At 46.1% G+C, this 20,830-nt stretch overlaps 1 protein-coding gene across 7 annotated transcripts in view; it reads left to right on the top strand.

Annotated features, from left to right (window-relative positions):
- Nucleotides 1–19,678, top strand: part of LOC133465408 (zinc finger protein 646-like) — a 101,781-nt gene extending 82,103 nt beyond the window's left edge. For 6 of the 7 annotated variants that reach the window (XM_061748199.1, XM_061748194.1, XM_061748200.1 and 3 more), the window contains 2 exons: nt 11,474–11,653; nt 18,289–19,678. In XM_061748199.1, coding sequence (XP_061604183.1) covers nt 11,474–11,653; nt 18,289–18,462 — 354 coding nt within the window. In that variant the 3' untranslated portion in view covers nt 18,463–19,678. The remainder of the gene's footprint in view (nt 1–11,473; nt 11,654–18,288) is intronic. The other variant, XM_061748197.1, reaches the window with a different exon arrangement.
- Nucleotides 19,679–20,830: the final 1,152 nt, after the last annotated feature.

The following is a 20,830-nucleotide window of genomic DNA, read 5'->3' on the forward strand; positions in this document are numbered from 1 at the left end:
TTCACCGGTGTCTCGGTCGAGCGTCTGCGTTGGCGGACATGGTGCAGTCCTTAGTGTGGCAAGGATGCTGTCATGGAGGTTGGACCTGCTTGACTGGTCTGGTCTCAGTGTGTGGACCATCCTCCATTTTGTGCATAGTGCATCGTGGGCGGAGTCTTGTGTGACTTTCACATCGTGAGGCCACGAATGGCGGTGAAGTGCGCTTCACGGAGGCGCAATAACCAAAGTCCACGATAATGCGAATGCGCAGGTATAAAGTTAAGGAAAAACCGAAGTCAAGCTTTCGCAGCGCGCAGGAAAGAAGAAGAGAAGGAGGAGGCTAATATCAACAGTGGATGCTGCAGGTGACTAAAAATAGCCGGGGCCCAGGCGTGGCCTGAGGGAGCGGTGGGTGGGTTTGGTGGGTAAAAAGGCATGGAGGTGCACTTTGCAAGTTCCAGAGAACAAGTGCACAGGGAATCTGAGGTCTCTAAGGAGAGACAAAACCCACATGTCCTGTGCTGTTGAAGCCATGCATGTGTGAAATTCACGGAAGAAGCAAGATGACTTGGCGGCCCTCGACGCAGCGGGCCAGCTTTGTAGAAAAGTCACTATGAAGCTCAGCGTGCTGGCTGAAAATGCAGTCCATTGTTTAGGTGTAGAGTCCACAAATTGCTTTTCGAAGGGCGCAATTTTTGTATTTATTAGGGGGTCAAGTGGCCTCAAAAGGTCCAGAGCAAGTCCAGTGTCCCAGGAGCGACCCTTGTGGGCCTGCTTGGTATCGCAGGTGCAGTCCCCCCTATTGCAAGATCGTCAAACGGTTGTGGTTGTATTCGATGGGTCGGAGTGTGGCCCAGGTGCAAGTCTTGTTAGGCTGCAGTCTAGTGAGTCTTTAGCAAATGACGCGACGTGTTAGGTTAACACTTCCCGCAAACACCGTCGTTCGTCATCGGAACTTGGGGCGTCAGCATCCGCTAGGACCTGCTGCACGTGAGTTTCAACGTCGGGATAAGGGAGTAGGCAACTATCGCACGGTTTCACCGGTGCAGGCAAGTTGGTTCGCGATGAGTTTGAGGGAGTGGATGAAGTCGTGGGAGACGCACTTTCGGGTGCAGCTGGGATTGTACTGAGCGCATGGATCACCAGGTGTTGGTCTGTAGCCAGGTCCACTCTGATGTCGTCATCACCCTCAGTAGGTCCCACCGGAACGAGAGTGATGTGTCCCGAAGGAACAGTGTGTTGTACTCCACCAGAGCTTGGCAATGGAAAGAGGTCTAGTGGAAGGTGACCAATCACGGGGACCGTAAGTTTGAAGTCGTTGAAGTCTGAGTAGAACAAAAGGCCAAGCCTCGTGGATCCGGGGATGTGAATGCCGTTCCGTGTGTGGTTGTGAATCAGCAGCACGGTTGTTCGGGAAGCGTCTAGGAGGGGTGTGGCATGCAGTGACAAACCCAGGTCATCAAACTCCGGCGAAGGCTGAAAGTTTAGACGGTCGGCTAATTCTTCCAATTTAGCTTTTAAGTGGACATTCTCGGCATAAGCGTCTTGTAGACTTATGCTGACCTCTGGAAGTTAATTCGCTCGAGGTAGTGGCTTGGGTTGTTTTATCATCATCATAGTTTAATCTGCCGCTGTCTTTCGACGGCAACTGTGCAGCCTCAGTTGCAGTAGAGAGGTCGGCTATCCGAACCTCCGTATTATCGTATCGCATTTCAACGTCAAGGAGGCGGGCTTCAGCCAAGTTTAAGCGCGCGGTTGTCTTTTTTAATTGTGCAGTTAACTGGACTTGTTTATGCTGTTCATCTTCCAGTCTGCGTAACACCAGAGCGTCCTCGCAGTCGCTCCATTTGAGTTGGGCCGCCAAGTTCAGCACCATGCAACCAAGAGTTCGCGCGAGACTTTTATCTTTTAAGGTTTTGTGCTCGGCGTCACTCCTAAGTTGTGCAATGTTATCATTGAGGACTTCAAGGCCAGCATTTTTGACGGACTCTGCATAACCCGGGACGAGGTCCCGAGTTAAATTGCTGACGAGCTCTTCCAGTGTGTCAAGACTGTCGTATTGACTGGGACTTTCTAGAAGTTCCGCCATGATTTGCGTTGGGCGTGCAGTACCTTGTACTCTGTACGCAACTAACTTGTTTGTAATGTAGGCTCGTTTGAGCAGTGCGTTTAGTCTGGAATAGAGGCACAATTTAGGCACTGTACTTATGTGTTAAACACTTAAATTGCGTCTGCAAAGTATGGTGTGAGGGTTAATCACATACTTTAAAGGTGTTTGAGAATGTGCATTGAAGCAGTGATTTATAATTTAGTTAAGCAACTTGATTTGACGGTGTGTGATAGCTGTCACTGCAAGTCCATTGAATTGGTGAAGCGATTTAGGCCTTCAACTGATTCACATAAGTTTTATTTAACTTTGGGTAAAAGTCAAATGTGCTTATGGTTATCCATTCATCCATCCATTTTCTACCGCTTATCCGAGGTCGGGTCGCGTGGGCAGTAGCTTTTAGCAGGGACGCCCAGACTTCCCTCTCCCCAGCCACTTCATCCAGCTCTTCTGGGGGGATCCCGAGGCGTTTCCAGGCCAGCCGAACGATGTAGTCTTTCCAGCGTGTCCTGGGTCGTCCCCGGGGTCTCCTCCCGGTGGGACGTGCCTGGAACACCTCAACAGTGAGGCGTCCGGGAGGCATCCGAATCAGATGCCCCAGCCACCTCATCTGGCTCCTCTCGATGTGGAGGAGCAGCGGCTCTACTCTGAGATCCTTCCGGATGACCAAGCTTCTCACCCTATCTCTAACGGAGAGCCCGGACACCCTGCGGAGGAAACTAATTTCGGCCGCTTGTATCCGGGATCTTGTTCTTTCGGTCACGACCCACAGCTCGTGACCATAGGTGAGGGTAGGAACGTAGATCGACCGGTAAATCGAGAGTTTCGCCTTTCGGCTTAGCTCCTTCTTTACCACAACGGATCAATACAAAGTCCGCATCACTGCAGACGCTGCACCGATCCGCCTGTCGATCTCCCGTTCCATTCTTCCCTCACTCGTGAACAAGACCCCAAGATACTTGAACTCCTCCACTTGGGGCAGGATCTCATCCCCGACCTGGAGAGTGCATGCCACCCTTTTCCGACTGAGGACCATGGTCTCAGATTTGATGGTGCTGATTCTCATCCCAGCCGCTTCACACTCTGCTGTGAACTGCTCCAGTGACAGTTGGAGGTCACTGCTTGATGAAGCCAACAGAACCACATCATCTGCAAAAAGCAGAGATGAAATACTGAGGCCACCAAACCGGACGCCCTCTACGCCTCGGCTGCGCCTAGATATTCTGTCCATAAAAGTTATGAACAGAATCGATGACAAAAGGCAGCCTGGCGGAGTCTAACCCTCACCGGAAACGAGTCCGACTTACTGCCGGATATGCGCACCAAACTCTCGTACAGGGACCGAACAGCCCATATCAGGGGGTTCGGTACCCTATACCATAGTCCCGAAGCACCCCCTACAGGACCCCCGAGGGACACGGTAAAACGCCTTCTCCAAGTCCACAAAACACATGTAGACTGGTTGGGCGAACTCCCATGCACCCTCGAGGACCCTGCCAAAGGTGTAGAGCTGGTCCACTGTTCCACGGCCAGGACGAAAACCACACTGCTCCTCCTGAATCTGAGATTCAACTTCCCGACGGACCCACCTCTCCAGCACCCCTGAAAAGACCTTACGAGGGAGGCTTAGGAGTGTGATCCCCCTGTAGTCAGAACACACCCTCCGGTCCCCCTTTCCACCACCCCAGTCTGCCAATCCAGAGGCACTGTCCCCGATGTCCACGCGATGTTGCAGAGGCGTGTTAACCAGGACAGCCCTACAACATCCAGAGCCTTGAGGAACTCCGGGCGAATCTCATCCACCCCCGGGGCCTTGCCACCTCAACCCCGGAGATAGGAGAGCCCGCCTCAGAGAACCCAGACTCTGTTCCCTCATGGAAAGGCGTGTCGGTGGAATTGAGGAGGTCTTCTAAGTATTCTCCCCACCGGCTCACAACGAGGTCAGCAGCGCCCCATCCTCACTATACACAGTGTTGATGGTGCACTGCTTCCCCCTCCTGAGATGCCGGATGGTGGACCAGAATTTCCTCAAAGCCGTCCGGAAGTCTTTCTCCATGGCCTAACCGAACTCCTCCTATGCCCGAGTTTTTGCTTCATCGACCACCAAAGTTGCATTCCGCTTGGCCAGCCGGTACCCATCAGCTGCCTCAGGAGTCCCACAGGCCAAAAAGGCCCAATAGGACTCCTTCTTCAGCTTGACGGCACCCCTCACCATTGGTGTCCACCAACGGGTTCAGGGATGGCCGCCACGACAGGCACCAACCACCTTACGGCCACAGCTCCGGTCGGCCGCCTCCCCCAGAACATGAGCGAAGTTCTGTCAGAGGTGGGAGTTGAAACTCCTTCTGACAGGGGATTCCGCTTGATGTTCCCAGCAGACCCTCACAATACGTTTGGGCCTGCCACGTCGGCATCGTCCCCCACCATCGAAAGCAACTCACCACCAGGTGGTGATCAGTTGACAGTTCCGCCCCTCTCTTCACCCGAGTGTCAAAGACATGCGGCCGCAAGTCCGATGACAAAGTCGATCATCGAACTGCGACCTAGGGTGTCCTGGTGCCAAGTGCACGTGTGGATAATCCATGATGAGCACAGAAGTCCAATAACAGAACACCCCTCGGGTTCTGATCGAGGGGTCCGTTCCTCCCAATCACGCCCTTCCAGGTCTCACTGTCATTGCCCACGTGAGCATTGAAGTCCCCCAGCAGAACGATGGAGTCCCCAGCGGGAGCGCTCTCCAGCACCCCCTCCAAGGACTCCAAAAAGGGTGGGTACTCTGAACTGCTGTTTGGTGCATAGGCACAAACAACAGTTAGGATCCGTCCCCCCCACCCGAAAGCGGAGGGAGGCCACCCTCTCGTCCACCGGGGTGAACCCCAACATACAGGCGCCGAGCCGGGGAGCAATAAGTATACCCACACCTGCTCGGCGCCTCTCACCGTGGGCAACTCCAGAGTGGAAGAGAGTCCAACCCCTCTCGAGATGACTTTTACCAGAACCCAAGCTGTGCGTGGAGGCAAGTCAGACTATATCTAGTCAGAACTTCTCGACCTCACACACTCGGTCGGCGGGCACCTTCCCTGCCAGAGAGGTGACATTCCACGTCGCTAGAGCCAGCTTCTGTAGCCGGGGATTGGATCGCCAAGTTGGAATTCGGCCACCGCCCAGCTCAACCCCTATGGGCCCCTCCCACAGGTGGTGAGCCCCTGGGAAAGGGGACCCACGTTACCCTTTCGGGCTGTGCCCGGGCGGGCCCCATGGGTGCAGGCCCAGCCACCAGGCGCTCACCTTCGAGCCCCACCTCCAGCCCTGGCTCCAGATGGGGGCCCGGTGACCCGCGTCCGGGCAAGCGAAAACTGAGTCCGTAGTTTGTCGTCATCATAAGGGGTCTTTGAGCCGTGCTTTGTCTGTTCCCTCACCTAGGACCTGTTTGCCATGGGTGACCCTGCCAGGGGCATAAAGCCCCAGATAACTTAGCTCCTAGGATCATTGGGACACACAAACCGCTCCACCATGATAAGGTGACGGCTCAAGGAGGGGTACTTATGATTAGACTTGTAAATTAATTGATTGCTTGTTTGGCTAGTACGGGTGTGGCTTTTTGGCCAAGTGAAGAAGCATCAAAACAAGAAGCGATTTAAAGAAATTTTTTTTTTTTAAAAAGATTTTTTTTTGTCAAAAACAAAATTCCAAAATAAAAAAAATAAATCCAAGAAAAAAAAATAAAAAAACTCAATTTAATAATGAAAATAATTTTTAAAATAAATAAATAAATAAATAATTCCAAAAGAAATCTTTCTAATAAAATGTTTTTTCTGGAAAATTTAAATCCAATCAAGTTTTCCTTTAAAAAAAATAAAATAAATAATAAATTAAAACCCAGAGTGATTAAAACAGACAAGCAATTAATTAATAAACTCCACTTTGTAAAAGAAATCCCTTAATTAACTGTGGTTACTGTGAGCGGTTGCCAGTTTAATTCGACAGAAGGTGTTGTGCAGGTTTACTGGCGGAAGGTGGCGGTGTTGCTGTATAGCAGTGCCGACGCTAAACGTTAAAACGTTAAAAATACCAGGCCTAAAGCTTTGAAGAACGATCGCGGCGTCGGCGTTTCGAAAGCAAGCGAAAACGGAGGCTTTAAATTTAAAAAACGCTCTTTCTAGCCATCGTGAATTAAGGCAAGCTCTCGGGGGTTGTTCGGTTGCCTAGGCAAAAGGTAACGCCAGGCTGCGTGGTGCGCGGAGCAGCGCACACCGGAAGCTTATCAGCACGCAAAAAGCACACGGCGGTACTTATTATGAAAGCCTACGTTTATTGTTTGGAAATCAACGACCCAAGATGAACACAATGCCTTAGCACGCAATCGGTAATGGCTAACTAGCGGCTTAAGCCGCAGCTAGTCAGCGCAAGTTTCCTGTCACACAGCTGGTTGCGTGATGGGATGAACGTCCACGAGGGCACTCGAAGACAACCCGGAGCTTCTGCTATGGATCACGCCACGAAGGAAGAAACCAAGGTGGCAACGTCACGATGACGTCACGTCTCTTCCAAGAAGGAAGACAAATTACTAAGCCTTGAGTCTATAAATGGCCAAATGGCGTTCAGTGAGAGGCTTGTGATTTTAACACAAAACAAAAATGTCGACCGTCATTGGTGCCACGTGTTTTTTTTTTTTTTTTTTCCCCCACACACAAAGAGCTAACACTTTAGCTCAGAGTTCGACTGACGTGTAACGGGATTTTCGGTATAGAACACGTTCTCGTGACCAGTGAATTCCCAAACCTCCTATTTACACAGCGAAGCTCGGAATAAAATTCCCAAAACCACAACGGGCCTATAGCTAGTCTGTTTAGCTACTCTAGAGCCATATTAGGACAAAGACGAGGACCGTGCAACTGCTCAGGATTTGTGACCGATTCGCGATCCTCGAAGGCCTTTTCAACAGAACTTTACATCGGGAATCTCCTCACAGTTCAAAGCATGCAGCGCATAAAACGGATATCCAAATAACATTTGCAATGCAACAACACTAGTTTCACTCAGGCTAACCTTTGTTTCTCTCGTTAACACGTGCACGGACCTTGGTTACTATGGTTACGGAATGTGCTCACACATAGACAACATAGCCACAATACAGAGAGCAGGGGACTTGTCTAAACATGACCCTGCCAAGATGGCGGCTGCCGTCTTGGTTTATTGCAAAATATCGTGAGTTTTGTGTGCTTGGGTTAGGACAAACTAAATATCTCCTCCACCATAGTGGGCCACCACTATGTACCGATTATGGATGAAATAAGAATTGTGCTTAATTTAGAAGGAAACGATGGGTTGGAAGCGGCGCCTGCGTCACTTCCGGGTTATCGTAATTTTAAATTACAACCTTATAAATAAGATTTTTTATATATAAGGCCACCACGTCATACTTTTATAAGTTTAACTTGAGCCGAAATGACGGCAAACCTTTTTAATCAGTCTCTTATTGGAAGGTGGCTACAGTTTAGAAACTTTGAGTTCTAGACTTTCCAGAGGTTTCGTTCCGAACCCAAACACACACAATCAATGCAAGTGGTGAATTTTCGAAAATGTAATAATAAAAAGGAGTTTCTACAGGATAAAACACAAAACAAACAAGGTACAGACGAACATTGGCAAAGGAAGGGATTTGTGACGTGAGATGAGCAGAATGGGCATGGAGTGAATGCATATAACTGAGGACTCCTGTTCTCGTTAATATAAATCCAAATATGCACTAATCTGTACTTTTAGTAGACAGCAATGTTGGACTTGCGTGTCTGGAACAGGTTTGAGGCAGGCAAGTCAGGCTCCCGAGTGTTCAGCCTGCCCGGTCCGCACCGGGAACAGGTGGACTCGACGGAAGGGAGGAAGGAAAAAAAGGAGGAAAACCAGGAGGCCCACGAGTTCCCAGACAGGACGTCTCTCGCGTGTCTCTGTTCGCAAGACGTTCCCCCGGACTGAGCTCGGGCCCCCAAACAGGGTAGCTCCGAGCGCTTGCAAGAGGCTCTGCAATCAGAGATCATCCGATGCGTCCTTCCCACCTCGGGTGAAATGGGCGTCCTGCCTGGCCCGGTCGTCGGCGAGCTGATCGGGGTGAGACCAAAGGAAGACTTCTCTTCTTCTCTCCCCCACCCTCCCCCCCACTTCCTCCTTTTCTACCACCTTTGCGAACACAGAGGGGCTGGACAGCCTTTTGGCGTAATTTTTTCCATTTTAGGATTATTCTGTGACTTAAAACCAGTGGAATAAAATATTAATTATTGGATTTAAGATAACGAGACCATTTCCTCACCCTGTATTGTTCCACGCTCATCCTCTTTCATACTTGTAATGAATGTTTCAGATGTTGTGTGGTGTGGCGGACATTACTATTTTCCATTTGTGGTGTGGGTTGGAACATTTCATCTGGTTCAGTTAACATATTCGACGTTAGACATTCAAGTTTGCAGCAATACAGTCACTCGTGGCGTTCATGTTCTTAAAATATTAACTCCCAGTCGAGTCACAGACTGTCTTATGAACCCATTTCTGTAGTGTCGTTCCGTCGCCCGTGGGTGTCACTGTCGCCTGTTCCAACTCCCAAGTGGTGGTACTCAACAGAGTGGAGGCGCCTTTGTTGGTGCGCTCCTTCGACTGGCGGGGAGTTAATTAACTTAGCGTCCGGGTGCGAAATCGGCGTCCTTGGGTCTCCGCTTTGAAGCGCCAGGCAGCGTCGGCATGGCCAAGCAAATGTCTGTGTCTTGTTTTTTGATGGTTTATGGCGTTGATTTGATTAGAGTCTGCATGTGACGTTGCGTTTCGCCACCCTGTCTCGTCTACCTCGGCAAGGAGCGGCGAGGCTGGGTTGCCGGGGGGCATCTTTTGCGTGGCATGTTCGCTACACACGTGACAGATGTTCCTTTCTGACCTGACAAAGGAGTCATAGTTTCTGCTAAAAGCTGATAGACTCCTCCCACTGGCCCTTTGTGACCCTTTGAAGTGACAGATTTTATACTGTAACGGACACGCCATTAAAAGATGACACCCAGCGCCCCAATCTCTGGCTACCGCCGCTCTCCCCGCCGAGGTCGACGACCACGGAGTGGCGAGATTCAACTTCGCATTAAGATGCTAAGTGAATTACAAGCCAGGAGCATCAAAGTGAGACACAGACAAGTGGTTTTGCACGCTGACACTAAGTGAATTACCAGCATCAAAGCGGAGACAAAAGACACTGGTTTTGCACCAGAACGCAAAATGTATTAACTTCCACCACCAGCCAGCCTGGAGAGCCTCACCAACAAAGGCGTCTCCTCCCTGCTGCGTGCCATGACACCTCCTCGCCAGACCGGGACAATGGATGGGGTATTAGTGACACCCACAGGTGGCGGAACGCCACTGCAAACGTGGGTTCACTAATCACAGTCTTCACTGGACTTGACTGGGATCTAATATTTTAAGAACTTTACATGAACGCCGCTAGTGACTGTATTTCTGCAAACTTGAATGTCTGATGTCGAGTCTGTTGTCAACCGAACCAGATGAAATGTTTCACCCCATAACACGAATGCCACATTGCAAATATTCGTGTTCTCAACAATCACATAACATTTGAAACATTCGCTACAGGGATTAAAGAGGATGGGCGCATGACAAGGCAAAGCAGAACAATGGTCTCGTTATCTTAAACCCAATAATATTTTATTCCACTGGTTTTAAACCACAAATTAGACTAAGATGAAATGCGATTCCAGAGGCGCGGTCTGCCTTCCATTTGGTCAAAAGGGGCCGGCCTCGCTCTATGAAGCGGATAAAAGGCCGAAGCTCCTTTGTCTCAAGCTCCTGCGCTCACTCTCTCACACACTCGTTGTTCCACCTACCGAAGGCCTGGGGAGCCCCCAACCTCACCACAAGGTGGCGGAGACTGGGAGACACCGAACCTCTCTGCCGCGCTGCCAAGCGTGGACCGCAGGGAGCTCCTGCCAGCTCCCCAAAGCTACCCTTTTGAGTGTGGGGCAGTTTACAAACGAGGCTCCGTTGGGATGGAATTGCGGTGCGAGTTTTCCCCGACCGCGTGGCAAGCATTGCCACTGCCACCTGTCGAAGGCCTGGCGAGCCCCAAACCTCACCACAAGGTGGCGGAGGCTGGGAGACGCCGAACCTCCCTGCCGCGCTGCCAAGCGTGGACCGCAGGGAGCTCCTGCCAGCTCCCCAAAGCTACCCTTTTCGGTGTGGGGCAGTTTACGAACGAGGCACCGTTGGCAAGGAATTGCGTTGCAGGTTTTCCCCGACCGCGTGGAAAGCGTTGCCACTGCCAGCGCGCCAACCCACCTGCACTTGAAGTGCGTCTTTTTCTCTTTGCTTCCTTTTCCTGCAAACCATCCCTCGTGAGCGCTCTTGCCAACCCGCGGAAGGTCGACCCGCCTGCCTGAGTTGGTCAACAGACGTAAGTCAAATTTAGTGTCTACTAAAAGTACAATTAGTGCATATTTGGGTTTTAAACTAGCGAGAACAGGAATTCCAGCTATACGCATTGACACCCCATGCTCACTACCAATCTCACGTCACAAGTCAGTTTGCTTTGCCAATGTTCGTCTGTACTTTTTGTTTTGTGTTTTTCTGTGTTGCTTCCCTGTAGATTCCCCATGTTAGATCATTACATTTTCCATAAAATTCACTACCTGCATTGTTGTGTGTGTTTGGGTTCAAGTAAAGAAACCTCTGTCCGTCTAGAACTCATCAAGATTTCAGAAAGTGTAGTAACCTTCAAATTACGAGACTGAGAAAAATGTTTCTCGTCACTTCCCCTAAATTTTATCCACATAAAAAGTGACGTGGTGCCCCTTTTACTAGATAAAATAGCTTGATTTATAACGCTGTAATTTAAAATTACGCCAAATCGGAAGTAATGCAGGCATCACTTTCCAGCTCATTCTTTTCTCCTAAATTAATTTCATTTTGATTTAACCCATATACGCAACAATACTATGTGACACTTTATGACCCTTTGAAGCACCAGATTGTATAGGACATGATCCTTTTGTTTTACAACTCCTTAAAGTTTCGATTTCATAGGATGTGATACTTTTTTTTTTTTCCACCCTTTAAATACCATTTTTTTTATAACAATTTCGAAGTGCCAGGTGGCCGTGCCAGGTGACCGCTTGTGACCCTTTGAAGTACTCGTTTTATTGTTTTAGAACTCTTTAAAGTACAGATTTTATTGTTTTATGACCGCGAGAGGAAGCCATGTCACGTAATCAAAACCCCCCCCTCCCGAAGGTCAAAGCTATAACCCTGTCATGGTCATATAGCACTTGTTTGATGAAAGCTGTATTCTATTAGTTTATATATATATACACACACAACCATTATCACTGTTATTGCCAACAGGGTCGGGCCAGCACTGTGTCGTCCCAGAGCAGCCAGCCAAATATGAGGAGCTCAACCTCCTCCAAACACATCTCCTCCTCCAGCACTACGGCAACATCCTCCTACTCTCTTCTCCAGCCCCTGGTGCCTGAGGTAAAGGAGATGAGCTTGGGATACACTAGGCTGAGCACCAATCTCATGGTAGGAGAGAAAACCACCGTCTGTCATATGCTGACTAGCAGCTTTTCGTTGTCTGCCTACTAACATCAGGAGAAAGGGAGCTTATGCGTACTCAAGACTTAAACTACAACTGTCTACCAATAACATGGTGGTAGTATGTACTGTATGTAAGCAAAGGAACTGCTAGCATTTGCATCATTCATGAGTCATCTGCTCTCAGGGATTGAAGACTTAATTGGTTGGATTTGCACCTGCATTGGGTGCTTTTCCTTTGCAACACCTTTGATATGTCAAGTTTTTAAAGTTCCTTGTAACCGTGAGAACCTAATTCCCCAAAATTGGGATAGGTTTTCCATTGGAATTGAAACAGGGGTAAAAGTGATAAGACCAGATGCCTCCTGTATGGAGAAACTAGTCGCATCCATTCCTCTGGTGTGATTTTGGCCCATTCCTCCACACAAGCAGTCTTCAAATCTTGAGGGTTCTGTGGGCTTCTTTTATGGGCCTTGAGTTTCAGTTCTTTCCATAGATTTTCAATCGGATTCAAGTCAGGTGATGGGCTGGACCATTCTAGCAGCTTTATTTTTTTTTCTTTGAAACCAATTGAGAGTTACCTTGGCAGTATGTTTTGGATCGTTATCCTGCTCAATGTTCACCCTTGTTTCATTTTCATCCTCCTCTTAGATGGCAGCAGATTTTTGACAAGAATGGCTCAGTACATTTGCCCATTCATCCATCCTTCAATAATGTGAAGTTTACCAGTACCATTTACTGAAAAGCAGCCCCACACCATCATGTTCCCACCTCCAAACTTTACTGTTGGTATGGTGTTTTTTAGGGTGATATGCAGTGTAATTTCTCCTCCAAACGTAGTGTGCGTTATGGCATCCAAACATTTCAGTTTTGCTCTCTTTCAACCAGACTATATTCTCCTAGTATGTAACTGGCTTGTCAAAATGTTGTTTAGCAAACTTAAACAAGCTTGGACATGCTTTATTTTTTCAGCAATGGGGTCTTGCATGGTGAGCATGCATACAGGCCATGGCGGCTGAGTGCATTACTCACTTTTCCTTGTGACAACAGTACCTGCTAATTCCAGGTCTTTTTGAAGCCCCTGCACCGCGCCGCCGTGGTCATCACCCTTCTCTCCCTGGGGCTGTGTGGGGTCCCCGGCTGACTTGGGGCTCATGGTGGCTGTCAGCGCCTCTCGCCTCGGTCGGGCCCGCCTTCTGGCCCTGTTCTGGTTACTGGGCTATGGTTGGTTTGCGGGAGGTCGGAATTAGCTGTAGGGTGTGGAGGGGCTCCCCCCCCCCCCCTTTTCTCTGTGGTTTACCGGCCGGTCGGAACGGACCCGCAAGAGTCTTGCCTCTTACTTCACACACACTTCACATTTCTGGTACTCACACTGTACATACTCCACACATTTGGCACACTCGTATCTCATTCAGCACCAGGTATGGTGGGGCGGGTGCTGGCACATCTGTGCTGGTTTTCATCATAGGTAGGTGCCCCCCTTCCCCTTCCCTCCTCTGTCGGTCCTCCAGTTTTAATGCATCATACACCTGACTTTGGGGGGAGGGCAGGGTCGGGCTGGGGAGGACACTCTGCCAGGTATCCTGGCACTCCGGCCTGCTCTCTAGCCTGCCATGGCTTTCTCCTGTGGATTTTTAATGGACTACATACATTCGCACATCCTTTGGGGTGCTGCTTGGCCTTGGTGGGGATGACGGTTGCGCGTCAGTATTGCCCCGTGACCGTTTTGCCTCAACCTCACCAGTTTCTCCAATTTTAATGCACTACACCCCACCACACACAATCACGGTACAGGGATAATGGTTGCCAGTCGTGGACCTGGTAACCATAGTAATAGGGTGGGTGGTGGGTTTTCACATTTCTCTTGGCTTGACTCCTGGGGCCTTTTTGCACCTCCCTTTCTTCATGTGTTCAATACTTTTTCCCTGTCATTTCACACTTTACCGCACAATTTCTGAGCGTATTTGTTCTACTTTCTTTGTATGTAAGGATTACTTGGGTTGTTCCCAATATCTGCAGCAACACGACAGTCATCTTTTTATAATGTCATCCTTTTGCCTTGTTCTCTAGGCAAGACCAATCAACCCACACTCAGTCTGTTATATCAGTGTAATATCTGCGGTATTCAACTTAAATTTATAAAGGTCCAGATTGAGAACCCTTCTTGCAGCAAAGGTCTGAAAGGGCCCTATTTATTGTTATATATATACAGTTGTGCTCATAAATTTACATAGCCTGGCAGAAATTATGACTGGCCAGTTTTCTGATGTATGCCATCCATCCATCCATCCATTCTCTACCGCTTATCCGGATCGGGTCGCGGGGGCAGTAGCTTCAGCAGGGACGCCCAGACTTCCCTCTCCCCAGCCACTTCATCCAGCTCTTCCGGGGGGATCCCGAGGCGTTCCCAGGCCAGCCGAAGGATGTAGTCTCTCCAGCGTGTCCTGGGTCGTCCCCTGGGTCTCCTCCCGGTGGGACATGCCCGGAACACCTCACCAGGGAGGCGTCCGGGAGGCATCCGAATCAGATGCCCCAGCCACCTCATCTGGCTCCTCTCAATGCGGAGGAGCAGCGGCTCTACTCTGAGATCCTCCCGGATGACCGAGCTTCTCACTCTATCTCTAAGGGAGAGCCCGGACACCCTGCGGAGGAAACTCATTTCGGCCGCTTGTATCCGGGATCTTGTTCTTTCGGTCACGAAGAATATGTATGATAACACAAAAACCTTTCTTTCACTCATGATTCGTGCTTGGGTGAAGCCATTTATTATCAAACAACTGTGTTGACTCTTTTTAAATCATAATAACAGAAACTACACAAATGACCCTGTCAAAAGATTACATACCCCAGTTTTTGATTTCGTGTAGTGCCCCCTTTAACATCAATGACAGCTTGGAGTCTTGTGGTAGTTGTGTATGAGGCTCTTTATTTTCTCTGATGGTAAAGCTGCCCTTTCTTTTTGGCAAAAGCCCTCCAGTTCCTGTAAATTCTTGGGCTTTCTTGTATGAACTGTACACTTGAGATCTCCCCAGAGTGGCTCAATGATATTAAGCTCAGGAGACTGAGATGGGCACTCCAGAACCTTCACTGTATTCTGCTGTAGCCAACGACAGGTCGACTTGGCTTTGTTTTGGATCATTATCATGTTGAAATATCCAAGTACGCCCCATGCGCAGATTCCGTGCTGTTGAGTGCAAATGTTCCTCTAGTATTTTTTGATAACATGCTGCATTCATCTTGCCATCAATTTTGACCAAGTTTTGTGTAACTTTCATCGTAGGCCTTGTTGACTACTCTCCAAAACGTTTATGGTTGTGGCCAAGAAGTTTAATTTTGGTCTCATCACTCCAAATGATTTTGTTCCAGATGTTTTGAGGCTTGCCTCTGTGCTGTTTGGCATATTGTAAGCATGATTTTCTATTTTTTTTTTTTTTTTTTTGGGGGGCATTGGCTTTCTTCTGGAGACTCGACCATGCAGCCCATTTTTCTTCAAGTGCCTCCTTATTGTGCATCTTGAAACATCCACGCCACTTTTTTTTCCAGAGTCCTGTATTTCAGCTGAAGTCATCTGTGGGTTTTTCTTTGCATCTCGAACAATTTTCCTGGCCGTTGTGGCAGAAATGTTTGTTGTTCGACCTGATCGTGGTTTGGTTTCAACAGAATCTCTCATTTTCCACTTCTTAGAGTTTGAACACTGCTGATTGGCATTCTCAGTTCATTGGATATCTTCTTAGATCCCGTTCCTGTTTTATACAGTTCAATTACCTTTTCCTGCAGATTCTTTGACAATTCTTTGGCTTTCCCCAGGACTCAGAACCCAGAGATGTCAGTGCAAAGGTCTGTTAGGAGCCCAGAAACTTACTGAACCTTTCTACACACATTGATTACAAGCAGACACATCACAGGTGTGGATGGTTACCTTTAGTTGCCATTCAAACCCATTTGTGTCAACTTGTGTGCATGTTATCAGGGCAAAATCTCAAGGATATGTAAACTTTTCATCAGTGTCATTTGTGTCGAAAACAAAAAAAAGAAAAGTTTGGACTATTTATTTAGGACACTTACATTTTGTAAAAATAAGAAAAATAGTCTACAGTCCGTGCTGTAAACCGGAAATTAAATAACTAAATATGTAAAAACAAAAACTTTTCTCGAAAACCAGCTACCATCTCAAATATAATAACCACAAAGCACTGTGGAGTTTAGGAAACAGGCTTGCTGTCTGTGCCACAAACTTCAACAACGTAAACATTGAGTTAACATCGTAACAGATTGACAATCTGTGCTATAGGCCAGAAATTAAATAACTAAATAAATAAATTAAGATGGACTTTCATTGATTTTGTGCCGCTCGCTGCCCTCGTTCCTCTTTCTCCCTGGTGAGCAGATCGGACTAGCCAAGGTTAACGATGCTAACTGCTATGTTAATCCAGAACTTGGGCAGCAGGGCCAGCACATTTTCCGTACTCTCGGACCTGTGCAGATGTACACGGACTGTGTCCCCTTGTTGGCCACTGCTCCATAGACATGTGTAAGTAGTGAAAAGTGAAAGTAAACCGCCAGACGTATAGGCGGATTACTTTCAGCCAGCGACGGCAACACGGGCAAACTGGAAGTAGTAGTACAATGACAAGCAGTTGGAATAGGCTTGATGAAGAAATGTATCTTCAATCTAGGCTTACGTTTTATTAAAAAAAAAAAAGTAGGGCTGAATTTCAAAATAAGAGCCAGTAAATAAAAAGTGAAAATGACACGTTTAAATAAAGTGCTTGATGTCTGAAAAATAAGAAAAAAGTTACTTTACTCTTTTTTTGTTTAGCATCTTGACACAACAGTGAAGTCTCAAAAATTTTACACATTTTAATTTAACAAATCTTAACAACTGAACCTTTTAAGAGGTTGTTTGTTAAAAACCTTTGTTTTGTCTCATAATGGCCTTTATACGTATGCTAGGTGCTCCCAGTGGGAACTTCCCACTGAGACGTACATATTAACGACGACTCTGGCCGTCCCATTTTAATTTTGGGGGAGAGCGCCATTTGTTCCAAATTTCCTCTTCATTTATCGGTCATTTTTTTAACTTTGTCCACCTTTAATTCAACTTCCACGCTGTCGTCTTTTTCTCTCTCCCTACTTTGTCTTCTCTTTCTGTCTGGTCTGCGCTCAGTCAGTGTTTACAGCCTAAGATGCAGACTTGATTGGCTAAGTAAGGTCAAGTGGGCTGGCTTACTGTAACTTGCATGTGATTGGTCTGTATGTTTCGTCACTACCGTAAAGCTTGTAATGCTGCAACATTTAAAATGGGATTTTCCCTGTATGTCTCGAATCATAGCCTTTCTTTTTCAGCGATAGGTGTGGGTCCGGATCGGGACCTGGATCTGGATGTCTCTAAGAACATCAATAAGGAATTACATCGATTAGCAGTCTTGATAATGGAATCGGATTTGCTAAATTCTTATCAATTCCCATCCCCTGGCATCAGTGTCAATTAAAATTTTTGCAATTTTGATTTATTTTGAACTCTTTATTTTTTTTTTTACAGGATGGAATAAATATATACATCTTCAAAATTTCATTTGGAAGATGTGTGGATTATAATAAACCAAAGATTAATTAAAACTCTGCCAATTCTTGTTTTTGATCATTATTGATGTACAGGTATGTTGTATAATTATTCTACCCTAGAAAAAGAGAGGTTGAATCCCTAAATTAAAGACTTTGTACACGTAAACTACTGACACAATTCACTAAAAGATGCGACGACAGTTTGTGGTAGTTTGTGTCCTGTGACATGTAACACAAAATATTACTCGGATAAAAGACCAAATGTATATGCTGATAATGAAAATTCAGTTGAACTATACGGTTTTGTGTGAAAGTCCTGTCACTAATAGTGAGTCATTAATGCAAAATGAAATCTTGTGCACTGTGTTAATATATTAATGATTAAACTAATCATATTCATTTATAAATCTCAAAATTTGAATTCAAAAGATTGAGATACAATATTGAGTGGCTACTCACGGATTTCTAATTTGATCTATTTTTATTTGCGAATTCTCTTGCAGCTTTTGAAGCATACCACGCAGTTTTTAACTTTGCATTACAGGGGAACTGATTTCAGTTTCTGCAACTGCGGAAAAGCAGCGCGCCGAACGGCCACTGCTGGGGAAAGTAACAGAGCGTTGGAGTACACTGGTGTTTACTCACCCCCCATGTATTATTTGTACTCTGGTTGTCATCTTACTATGAGCATACCTGTTGGTGCGTAAATATTTGCATGTTTGCATTTGATAAATTCTTCGTCAAAATGGTAACACACTTAAGGCCATGTAAAATCCTTATCAATCACCATTATAACTCTGTGTTTAGGTTGCTATTTTACTGCATGTTGGCATTCCCACCTCGCTCGGTAGTAGTAGGTCAGCACCTGTACATTGAGGCACAAGATTGTTTTCCAGTTATTATTGCAATGAACTTGAAAATTTGTTGTCCAGGGACTCACTCTCTCTTTCTCTCTCCCTCTCTCTCTCCCCCTCCCCCTCTACCCATCTCCCTCTTTCCACTACTCTTCCTTTTGTCTCTTCTTTCATTGTCATTATTTTTGCCACTTTCTGCCACAGCCAAAGCACCAGGACACTTTCTCTCTGACCCCTCAGCGGGCCCTCACCACTATCAACACCATTGGCCATGGCCACTCCCTCCATCCAAACGGAGCAACAACACTCAAGCCTTCGCCTGTGCCACGTACCATCCAGGCTATGCCCTGGGAGCAGCGCTCACTCTACAATCAATAAAATTTCAGGAACCAGTGTCCCTCCTCATAGCTCATCCAACAAAACCGTCACTCTTCTTCCCCTCTACTTTTCCACTTCCAGCAGTAAGGATTGAGGACATCAACCAATGTTTAGATGCCGGAGTGAGCTCCTTTTGGGACATGTGTGTGGGAATGGAAAACTGCAACATTATGAAGTTGGTGAGATAATTTCTGAATAGTTGTTTTTTTATATATATTTTTTACATCTTCCCCCTAATGTATGATCCATACTGGTCATAAGTTAACAATCTCCCCTCCTTCCTCTCCTTCTTTCCTCATGAAAAATTCTATATGCTTAACCTAATTCTATTGAATTTCTTTTTATAGAAACATTTCAACCCTAAATTTCAAGATTAAGTAGGTTAACAAATGTTCCTGTTTTCTTTCTTAATGAGACTTATGCAATTGGAAAAATGTTACTGAACCCTCTTTTCACTCCACTTCTTGCCACTATGTACATTCAGGACTACTTGATAAAGTATACATTCTCTTAAGCCTTACCTATAGATAAACATTGAGGAACTCCTGTTGTTTCAAGTATAACTTCCAGACGAAGATACTCACACTAGAGCCCTTTATTAAGTCTTCTTTAATACAAATTGTAAATTTGTTTCAAAAAGATGCCAGCATTATCAAGTCAAATTTGCCTAGTGACTTGTACCTAAAATCCAAAAGAGTATGTGTTACCTTTCAAATGAAGCACTGTAAGACGAGGTTTTACTTGTTACACTTATGTGTTAAACATTGTACTTTTCCAGCCCATGTACCAGCTAGTATGTTATTGTGACTGTGCACTTGAGCCAGTTTGTGCCCACATAATTGCATTTGGAAGTTACACACAGAAAATTGTTTGTCTGTAGCTCAGGACCCACGCACTGCCCCCAAAAGACTTTTTACTTGTACAAAAATCACCAGGGTAGAGATTAATTTAGCAAATAAAATAATTCCAGATACAGCTGTAGTTGGATGCGACGGCCATGAGATCCAGGTCAGTTTGTGAAAGTTTCATTATGGCTCCTGTATGTAGCTGTTATATTTCTGTTGAAATATCAAAAATCCTACTGACATTATTTTTTTTCTTTTTAAAGTTATTTGTATTTTTTATTCATCTTGTCATCGTTTGATGTTTTCTCTTTCCTTGTTAAGTGTCTTGAGTATTTAGAAAAGAACTATACAAATAAAATGTTTTATCACCACCAGTTTTGGTTTTCTTTAGTGCAGACTGCATTAGAGGTAGCATTTATGTATTAAGTAGTGATTCCTTGTCAAAATTGTGCATACATAAATGTAAAAAGTATTGTTTTTGGAGTAGACTCCTGACTTCCTGTTTGACATCTGTCCAGGGGCACTGCCTGTCAAACTTTGCCATTCAAACCCTTTAGTGGGAGAGATTGGCAGTTATGATTGAGCCCTTTGAACTCTGGCTCACAACATGTCAGTAAGTGTCAAATGCTCAGAGAAAATAATTTGATAACGCCTCACCTAGTGCAGAGCTAACATTTTTCAGTTGTAAGTTCTATAATGACATGTTTTGTGCTCTTTGTGTAATTTATAACATTGCCGTTGAATGATAAATTGTAAATAAACATTACAGAAAATATAGTATTTAACCTAAGGAAAATGGAATTGGTTTAATTATTGTTCACACTAAAGGTTATACATTTGGTGAAAGATCCAATCCAATTTATTTATAAAGCACATTTACAAACAATAGAGTTGACCAGATTGCTGTAGATCAGAGGATATGAAATATAAAAGTGTATAAAATATAGCACCAATAATCAAAAACAAATGTAGGACATAAAAACACTTTACAAAATCACAAAATAACACCACACACTACCAACTCTCATAACGGTCTGAGAAAGCCAGGGAGAACAAATGGGTTTTTAAACGGGATTTAAATATAGGGAGAGTGGTAGCTAATCTAACCTGCAGGGAGCGCTCCTTCCAGGGTTTGGGGGCTAGTGACAACAAAGGCTCTGTCTCCCCTGCGTTTCAACTTTGCTCTTGGGACGACAAGGATAGATCTGTCGGAAGACCTCAGAGACCGTGTTGGAGTATAAGGGTGTAAAAGTTCAGAGAGGTAGGATGGAGCCAGCCCATTCACAGCTTTAAAAGTTAAGTGAATTCTAAAATGTATTGGAAGCCAGTGGAGTGACGCCAGCACAGGTGAGATGTGGTCTCGCCTGAGTGATCCGGTTAAAAGTTGAGCAACAGCATTTTGGGCTAGTTTTGTGAGCGAGGGAAGCGTGGCTGAGACCAACATAGAGGGCATGACAATCATCAAGCCTGGTGGAAGTAACAGCATAATAACCCTCTCAAAGTCATTAAAGGAAATGTAAGGC

This window comes from Phyllopteryx taeniolatus, chromosome 16 (assembly GCF_024500385.1).
Source record: "Phyllopteryx taeniolatus isolate TA_2022b chromosome 16, UOR_Ptae_1.2, whole genome shotgun sequence".
NCBI classification, from domain to species: Eukaryota; Metazoa; Chordata; class Actinopteri; order Syngnathiformes; family Syngnathidae; genus Phyllopteryx; species Phyllopteryx taeniolatus.